The 10,000-nt window shown below is 41.7% G+C and overlaps 1 protein-coding gene across 2 annotated transcripts in view; it reads left to right on the top strand.

Annotated features, from left to right (window-relative positions):
• Window positions 1-10,000, top strand: part of LOC137978620 (uncharacterized) — a 12,504-nt gene that overhangs the window by 2,218 nt on the left and 286 nt on the right. For both annotated transcript variants that reach the window (XM_068825622.1, XM_068825623.1), the window contains 2 exons: window positions 2,516-7,330; window positions 8,700-10,000. The exon at window positions 8,700-10,000 is cut by the window's right edge and continues 286 nt beyond it. In XM_068825622.1, the coding sequence (XP_068681723.1) occupies window positions 2,542-7,330; window positions 8,700-8,722 (4,812 nt within the window). In that variant the 5' untranslated portion in view covers window positions 2,516-2,541 and the 3' untranslated portion in view covers window positions 8,723-10,000. The remainder of the gene's footprint in view (window positions 1-2,515; window positions 7,331-8,699) is intronic.

Genomic DNA, 10,000 nt, shown 5'->3' on the forward strand with positions numbered 1-10,000 from the left:
CAAGAAAATCGAAATGTTTTCTCTCCTAAGAGCAAGTTATTGTTGATTCCAATAAAATTTTTGACTGGGAAAACTGTTTGTTCATCATTTTGTCTTGTTAATTCAAAGTTGTCTTTAAAAAGCAAAGTTGTGTTGACATCGTCTGTTGACCAAACTTGATTTATGCAAATACAAGCGAAACACGCAGGAGTGGTGTTAACGATTATGTTATAAAAGAAATGGTAAGCGTGCAGCGTGCAACTATCGAGTTATGGACGCACTTGGGAGGTTTGCTAAGCACTCAAGAAGCGAGAGTCGCACTCGGCTATCGCCTCGTGCGACTCTTACGCTTCTCTTGTGCTTAGGGAAGGTACGTTTTTAATTGGGGGGGTGGGCCGGGGCTTCGGAGGGGAGGGTCCTAAGTAATTTTTTTACAAATTGGGGAGGGTCAAACCTGTTTTATTCTCAACCCGGGGAGGGTAATAGTTTTTTTTGGCAAGGAAAAAATTACTCCATGTCTCTTCTATTTTGTATATACAAGCAAAGCTACCAGTCGAGATTAATCTAAATTATTTTACAGGTGACGAAAAATTTACTTATCAAAGAACTATATTCTCCCAACTAACATAATTGTCTCTCTCGACCCGTGTCCGCTTTTTCGCCCATATTTTGATGTTTCCGCGCGGGGTTCTGGTATAAAATCAGTCTCAGGTGAGGATTCGTCACTTAAGCTACTCGAACTTGAACCGACAACTCGATCTACTACATCACTATATTTGCCCTTTGGGTTCGGGAACCACCCTAGGTCTTTATCTTTCCACTTCTCTGGACCTGTGCTTTCACTTGTTCCCGCAGCCGATGTGCCATCAACTGAGTCACAGGAGTAGCGGGCATCCTTTTTAGAATGGCGAGTCGGCAAACAGCCACAATAGCCACAAGTTGCTCCATCAGACCTCATGAAATCCTCGCATTCACCACAAGCACATTTCCCTCTTTATATTCCTCGTACATCCTTGCCCATTTTCAAGTTTTCAGCGTACAATCACACGCCACGCAATTAACTACTTTGTGCGCAGATGAACATGGTTATATGAGTAACACTTCCAGTTTATTTCCATTTCCGGTTATTTTTGTCTTGGATAGGTTGAGGGGGTGGGGGAGGGCCATATGTTTTTCTTTGGGTATTTTAGAAGGGTCATGCATTAATCCATTCCAGGAAGTGGGAGGGCTACGACTTTTTTGGTAAAAAAATTCTAAAATACCCCGGCCCACCCCCACCAATAAAAAACGTACCTTCCCTTAGCAACGTCCCGCGTGCGTCCATAACTCGAAAGTTGCACGCTGCACGCTTACCATTTCTTAATTTATTTGACCTTTCTGACATTCAACATGATGAGCTTAGATGTTTGTCCAGCGCGAGATATGTCAGTGAGTAGCTCAAAGGAAGAAGCTATCCTGTAGGACAAAAAAAGAAAGTAGTGGAATTAAATTACCGGTTTGTGAACATTATCGCAATATATATTTTATACACACATTGTTTTGTTTGTTTTTGTTTTACGAGACATCTGGTTTGTCTCTTCTACTGGGCAACCCTGTCCAGAGGGAAGGAGCACGAACAGGACTCGAGGTCCTATGCGAGGTGCTCCACCCTACCCTATCCAGACCAGAAAGATCAGACCACAACACCGGGAACTACATGCCCTACTCTGTACGACAAGTGTGCGGGTTCTTTTACGTCCCACAGGATTATGAACATTGAAGGGTTGTGAGACGGGACCTCCGGCTTATGCACAATAAACTGAGTAAATGCCTGGATGATTATTGATGGCTTAGTTGCATAAAATAGATTAAATTACGCACTCTTGAGTTTGTTTGGTACCTCAAAGTCGACAAATTAAGGATCGTCTTTGCAAGACTCACGTCTACCGAATCTGACTTTTTTTCAATTAAGACTTCATCCATGCATTCAGGTATATTACCGTGCACGATCATGTCTCAGTTGCATTGAACAAGTTTAATTCCCTACTCCTGAGTTTGTTCGGTAATTCAAAGTGGACAAAGCCTATTTATTTCACTTTTATACCGTGATTTAGAAAACATATACCAGGAATGTAGGCACTCCGTATTTATATATCTGACAAACAGCATGTTGACAAACGGACGAAAACTTTGCTTCTTGTTTCTTGGTTTTGAATTCATATTAAAATAAAGTTGCATAACAAGAAACAAAATATCAACTGCAGGCTTCTGGAGCCGTCGAGGGTTTTTTTTTTTTCGAGTGATGAAAGTGCTAACTGTCAAGTGTCCTTTTAGTCACGTGACCTGCTGTTTTGTTACAGGACCGGACGTTAACTCATATTCACGATCTCGATTTGCGGCCTGGCACTGAATTTCAATCGCCTCTCTTATCTTTGTTCCGAGACGGATAACCTCCCTTGCGATTACAGTTGTATAGTATTTTGAATTCTAAAAATGGCGAGTTAAATCGCTAATATTCACTGTAGTACGTACTAATTTAGGTTCCGCATCATTGTAGAGGCCGCATAAAACCGAGCACCTTCAATGGCAGCTCCCGCACCGTCGCCCCTGGCCAGCAGTAAAGAGAAGACCAATGGAGCTAAGCTGAGGAGACTTCTCATTGATGGCGGGACAACAGTTCTGAGGAACACTTTTGATAAGTATCATCCTCCTGCAAGCCTAGCTGCTGACCTCAAAGTTAACTATTCAACATTATACAATCTCTTGAGGAAAAAGGTTATACGTCAAGCGCAGTTGGACCAACTGTTCCCTCCTAGTGGAACCAAACCTGATTCCAACTCTTTCGACATCACTCTTCTATTCCTGCTTTTGAACACCATTTGTGGGCTATCCCCTCCTCCATCAGGTTGGCACACTAAGCCACCACCAAGTGACACCTCTCTTGAGGCAAACCTTGTTCGCATTAAGATTTTCCGCAATGAATTGTATGGTCATGTGTCTTCCACTGGTGTTGATACGCCAACCTTCAAGACCCTATGGCAGGAAATTGCTGCTGTTCTTATTTCTCTTGGGCTGGATCAGGCAGAGATTGACAGATTACAGGCAGAGCGTTGCGGAGAAGACGATTACATCAACGTTTTAACTGACTGGGCAGATAGTGAACAAAAAATAAAGTCTGAGCTGAAAGAGGTGAAACGAGATGTTAAGGAAGTACTTCAAACCCAGCTGGAAGATCGCAAATCTCAACAGGAGAGTAGTTCCAGGTTGGAGCAAGTGCTTGAAGTTCTTCAGAACCACTCAGAAGACCACAGTTCACTTCATGATACTATCTCAAAATTGGATGAAATACATCAGATCGAAAACGAAACCCGTGATGCTATTAAAGAAGTACGTCAGACCAAACTAGAAGATCACAAAACACTTCAGGATGCCGTTTCCAAATTAGAGGGAATATCCCAGACTCAAACCAAAACTCAGCAAGCTGTAGAAGAAGTACGCGAGACAACACAAGCAGGTCTCCGAGAGGTAAAACAGGGGCTAGAAAGCTTGAGCAAGAAGCGTGAGATGGACAGAGCAGATGAATTGCTCAGAAACCTGGCTAAGTCCGAGTTCAAAGGAGATATTGAATATCATGCACAGAGATTCCAGGACGGAACCCGTGAATGGATTTTCAAAAGAGTTGACGACTGGCTAGATGATAGAACGTCCCAAAACCGGGCGATGGTAATTAGTGGAAATGCAGGGATGGGAAAAACAGTTATCTCTGCGGTCACGTGCAAACGAATGCAGGAGGCTGGTAGACTTTCAGGAAGCCACTTTTGTCAACATAAAAATGTGCGTTACAGAAGTCCTCAGCTGATGCTTCAGTCTTTGGCTTCTCATCTCAGCCACACTTTACCAGAGTACAAGAAATCTCTCGTGGAACAGCTCTCAAGAAACCTGGGGCCTGTTAAACTCAATAGCATGGGCGTGGAAGAGCTATTCGCGCTACTTTTAAAGGAACCACTTAACAATGTAAAAGACCCAGGAAGAAATATCCTAATGGTGATAGATGGACTGGACGAGAGTGAGTATCAAGGACGCAATGAGCTTCTCGATGTGATTGCAAATCAGTTCTCCAAGCTTCCTCAGTGGATTCGATTCTTTCTGACAACTCGATCAGAAATAAACATCGCAGACAGCCTGAAGCATTTGCAACCCCTACATCTTGATGAAAATCAGGAAGAGAACTTGAAAGACATTCGACTATTCTTTGAAATGCAGCTGAGTCCTAAGATTGCGGTAGAGCAAAAAGATGTTCTCCTCACAAAACTGGTTGACAAGTCTGAAGGCGTTTTTCTTTATGCTTTTTTCTTGATTGGTCACATCCAAGTGAATTTTCCACTTCTTACCCCTGAACAACTGGAGAGCAGCTTACCGTTGGGTATTTCGTCTGTTTATCTTTCCCATTTCAAACGGTTGGAGAATGAACTTCGCAAAGAGCTGAAGATGGACGAAGACCAAGTATTGAGTTTTTTGTGCGCCTTCACCGCTTCCAGAGAACCTTTGCCAGTAGGGTTTGTTTCTAGACTGTTGAACCCAAATGGAAGGTCCTTGTCTGCTCAGCGAAGAATAAACAAAGCAATCGCCTGCATCTCTTCGCTTTTGCCAGTTCGCAATGAGTGTCTTCACTTTTTCCACAAATCAATCAAAGACTGGTTGACGAATACCTCGTGCTATGGGCGACATGATTTCACCGTGGACGAGAAGGAAGGCCACAAGATTCTCTTCGACCTTTGCAGGAATGAGCTTGACAATATCAAGCGAAGGGGTGTACATAAATCACCCTTCAGTGACACTGAAAGGTACGCCTTGCAACATGGTGTTCAGCACATGATTGAGCTGAGCGAATCGGGCGAAAGTCCAAGACCTTGTGATGTAGAAGACCTGGTCAATACCTATGTGACCGATTTGGAACTCATTTATGCCAAACTTTGTGTGAACAGCACAGGCTCCTCGGAGGATATTTTCAGTGTTCAAAAGCATATTAAGCCAATTTTAGTCAGTGAGCGAAGCCAGTCTCTTTTAATCTCTTTGCTAAAAGTGCTTAGAAAACACTCTTATCTGTTAAGAGACCATCCGCAACTTTGGTTCCAAAGTTTGATCAATGAAGGACCTCCTGAGCTTTCATCTGAAGCTGAAATCATTCTCGAAAACAGGCTTACCACCGTGCCGTACATGAAATACTTAAACAATCAAGAAGAAAATGGAGCGATTAAAGCGCGATTTTACTGTTCAGATACGGTGGCTTGTTTCGATGTTTCACCTGAACTGGACTACATGGTGTGCGAATCCAGCGATGGAGCGATCCAGTTGTGGTCTCTGGAGACTGCTAACTTGGAATGGAGTCGACCTTCCTTAATTAACAGAGACTTTCAATATGTGCATCCTAGAGGTGATGTAGTTTCTGATGGAGGCGCGTATCGTAATATAGGTTATAGAATTTTGACATTTTACCGTTCTGTGGTTTTTCATCCACGTGATAAGTCAGTCCTACCGGGGACCCTCAGAAGTGTTTACACTCTCGAAGGAGACTGCATTTCCCTTCATCCTAATAGCAACTGCACGTTTTCACATTGTGCTTTTCCTACAGACAAAAGAACCATTTTAACAGACTGTTTTGATAATCCAAAAGAAGTTGTCTTGTGGAGTATGGAATCTGGTGAAGAGCTAAGGCGAATAACTTCAAATGATGTTATTACATCTTTTGCGGTTGCCAACGATGGTCCAGAAATTGCTTTTGCTGACCTGACTGGTTCTGTCTACCTTGATGTGTCTGAAGGACCAAAACTCTTGTTCAAGTGTGACGTGGCATGTGGTATGATGCACTTCACAAAAGACAACAAGGCCCTGATCTGTGGCTACCTCCCTTATAGAATAGAAGACGGCCTCGGATATGGTCGGTGTGGTTGGGTGTGTTGCCGTAACCCGACGTTTATCATTCGTCTATTTAAAACTCGCTTTCTACCTCAAAATGACTTCGTCTTGTGGCCCATTGAACCAAAGACTCCGTTGGGCCGGGTGAAAAATGTTGCCAGTGTTTTTTCATCGTTAGTTACAGGATTCTACAAGTGGCTTGATAATGAAACAGCACTGGTTGGTAGCCCATCGTTTAAGTACGTCGCGGCAATCCATGTTGACTCGCTAAGTGAAGCGAATTGGCCTTTCACCAGACAAGTGGTCAAAGAAGTTGTATTTTCTTCTGAAGGAGATGTCATTTATTCCATTACCTCAAAAGATGAAAGTAGCGTCAGTGCGGTTCTAGTGACCGTACTCCGAATGTCAAGTCAAGAAATCTTGGTGGAAAAGTCTTTCACTTGCCCATCACTGTCGCTTGTCCCCGTGAAGGAAGGTGTTGTACTATGTTTGAAGGATAAAGTACCAGAGCTTTGGAATTTTGAGCTGACCGAGTGCATTCGACAAATTCCCAAACTAAAGGGAGCTAAAATGCTTATTCGTTTATCAGATGAACTGATAGCCTGTGAATGGTATTGTCGTGCATTAACACCTGAAGAATTCTCGGATTTTGGTTATCTAGCAGAGACAGAGAATTCCCTGGAACTTCATGCAGAAGATGACTTAATGGGAGATAACGAAGCTCTACATCATGATAACTCCTCAGATGAAGAAACGTCCGACGATTCATCAACGACAGAAACTTTTGTAGAATTCAGTGATTTTTTAATCAAAGGAATGAGTAGTTTATTCCCTTGGCTTTTTGTGGACATCGTCAATGTTACCAGTGGAGAGTGTGTTTCATCCATCAAGACAACGGCAAGTGATGACCACCATGAATTTGTTTCATGCAACAGTCAGAACCAGTTGTTAATCTGCACCAGCGATGAATTTGACGATGGCGTTCTTTACGGGGAACAGTTAACTGTTACTTTACGAAACAACAACTCCTTTTCCTGTGTATGGGAAAGAAAAGCCGTGCGATACGACGAGCGTTCCTTTACGCCATATTTCATGTTCTCCCCTGAAGAAGAATTTGTAGTGACGTGGGCTTCCTTCAGTTCAGGCTATGGAGTACACATTCTTGATGCAAAAACTGGAGAAACACAACGCACTTTTCTCAAAGACCAAGATGACATTGTTGATTGTAAGTTCGTTGTCAATGGCGAGTCTCTGGTTTGCTGCAGTGAGGACAACTTCCTTCGATTGTTTGACATCAGATCTGGTGATCTACTTAGCGTGCTAGACGTTGAAGAGCAACCCTGCTGTTTAGGAGCCTGTGTGGACAAGCCTCTTGTCGCCATTGGCTTATGGGGCGCCAGATTGAAATTCGTTCATGTCAAGTTGCCAAGTGATCAGGACGCTGAAGGGAAGAAAGGTGTGAATTAATGCCTTAATGCAACTGTTCTAAGTGATTTCCTGCATCACGCATGGCTGTGATAGTATGCCGCTATTAATAGCAACAGTACACGGACGTTCAGTAAGAAATAAAGTTTTGACACCATCTTTGTACAATATTTATATAGGACACCAAAAAGGTGTTTTAAAAGACCAATTTCAATATATTAAAATTCAGCCTTACACAATTGACCTCAGCACGAGGCTCTGAGGAATAAATAGGGAATTTAAGAAACGCCGACGGCTACGACTACGACATCGCCAGAAAACAGTAATATCATTGGTTAAAAGAGCATAAATAATCGTGCTGCGCGTGCAGCACGGGTTTTAGCAAGTATGTTTGCGGTCCTCTGCATAACGACGACGTGAAATCACGAAATTTGAGGTTTTGACGACAACGTAAGCATGCAACAGAGAATCTTTCATTCTCTGTTTTCACTCTAAAACCGCTCGTACCAATTTATTTTTAGGATACTTCGCCCATATTGTAGGACGTGAACGAGACTGAATAATCGCGAAAGACTTATGGTAGAGCCAAGTTATATTTTGAGGTGACGTTTTCGTCGACCGTCGCCGTCGTAGATCTTAAATTCCCTACTCTCACAAACTCTGTAGTTCTTCTCCAGATCCTCGTACTGAGGTCTATTGTTTTTGGCTGAATTTTAAGATATCGAAATTGGTCTATTGAAGTAGTAACAGTAATCCTCCGTCCATGGGAATTTTCCCCTACTTTGTCTACTATTTAATGTTCATCCTGTGTCCAATCTTCTTCTATATGTGGCTTGCGTTGTTTTTAACTGTTTCCTTTCCTTTACGTTAGTATCCCACTGAGTTAGGTACAATTCACGGCCCATTTTGCTTCTTCAAGAGGGTTGATAAGAAAACGTTTTACTTCATGAATTTGTCTGAAATTTTGCTTTTTAACGTTTGTGAGACTTAACATTATCAAGTAAACTCAAAACTCCAACATATGAATGTAAAGTACTGAAGCACTTCTCAGTGATTGCCAAGGAATACCTCTTAAGACTGCTAATTCGGTTTAAACTTAGAATTAAGGCTTAGAATTAAAAATTCTCCGAAGGCAGGTGACAAGAATGGTGTAGATTTTACCCACTTACTTCAGTCTGTCATTTAATCCTGTATATTTTTGTCTTCGCTTTTCAGCTGTGCTTCCGTCAGTACATTTAAGTTTTGTTACCGCACTCTCTTGAACAGAAATTGGATGAGCGTAATCACACCGCCCAAATAACTATTTTTGAACTTGAGAAATCGATGAATCCGTCATCAATTTTAGATGTTTAGCAGCTTGGGTGCTACTCGCAGTCCCTACATGGCTCTATCTTTTGCAGGTTTCCGTGGCCAACAGAAGTGAATTACACATGGATGGTATTCTCGATGTTGTCAGTTACTGGAACGTTTGAAAGCAGATTTCAGAGCGCGGTGGAGTCCACCAGCGTAGGATTAGTTTTGATCCAAGTTGAGTAGCAGTTACACTGAACATTTCAGATGGGCATATGTAAAGTAACTTTTTAACTTTGTAAGGGAATTAATTTCACATTAAACACTATTTATGTTCATATCTAAGAGGTAAAGCTATGTTAGAGTGATTCCTAAGGGATTCCGTGTACTAATATTATTATTATTATTATTATTATTATTATTATTATTATTATTATTATTATTATTATTACATTTTGCCAATTTACAATAAATTTACATTAAATAATTAAAGTTAAGATAAGAAATATGGCGAGGAAACCTAAAGAAACCAGGAGGCTTATACGAGGTTAGGGTTCCTCCCAAAACAGAAATAATTAAATAACACAAATATAACGGAGCAAGACGTTCAGTTAGGTGTAACACAGGAGTAGGAACGAAGACTAAGGAAGGAATTAATAGCTGTTGATTAAAAACTCTTTCAGCTTGTGTTTAAAGGACATTAGAGTTGGGGTATTTTTAATTTCATAACTAAGAGTATTGAAAAATTTAGGGCCTTGAAAAGTATGAGCGGTATTTTCGCCGCTTACGTCTCAAGGCTCATTTCCATGACCGCGAAGAGGCACCATAACGCCTGATAATGATCCTTTCATAAAGTTGGAAAGTAAGACGTCAACATGGACTCCTCCGGATGGCCTATTTTCAGCCATTGACCATTACATCGACCGTTGCCGCCGTAGTATTAATTCTAGAAACTACATACACAAGACCTATGGTCCTTTCCAACCTACCACAAGAGGAGAAGCAATTCCGTCTATTGGGACATAAAGATGTCCTAAGAGAAATCGAAAACAATGCCTGTGCAAATTGTTGGGAGGTAAAAGAGGTGTATTATAGGATTTGTGCAAGTAGAGAATAATGAACTTCGTATTGACATTACAATACATTACTATAATAATAAGCCAGAGACACATTCGAGAATTACTGCTTTGGTTGGAGCACGGTTTAGGGAGGGTTGGCACCACATACTCTGGTACCTATTCTCTCAAGTGACTAGCGACATTTAATTCATTATTTTCTCAAATCCCGTATACATCTTGTTTATCCCTAAACATTTTGCATAATTATTGTTTGCAACTTCTCCTGGGACATGAAGATGTCTCAAGCGAGATCGAAAACAATGCCTATGCCTGGATACGCCCCTGGTCAAAGT

The sequence above is a fragment of the Montipora foliosa genome, chromosome 12 (genome assembly GCF_036669935.1).
Source record: "Montipora foliosa isolate CH-2021 chromosome 12, ASM3666993v2, whole genome shotgun sequence".
Classification (NCBI taxonomy): domain Eukaryota; kingdom Metazoa; phylum Cnidaria; class Anthozoa; order Scleractinia; family Acroporidae; genus Montipora; species Montipora foliosa.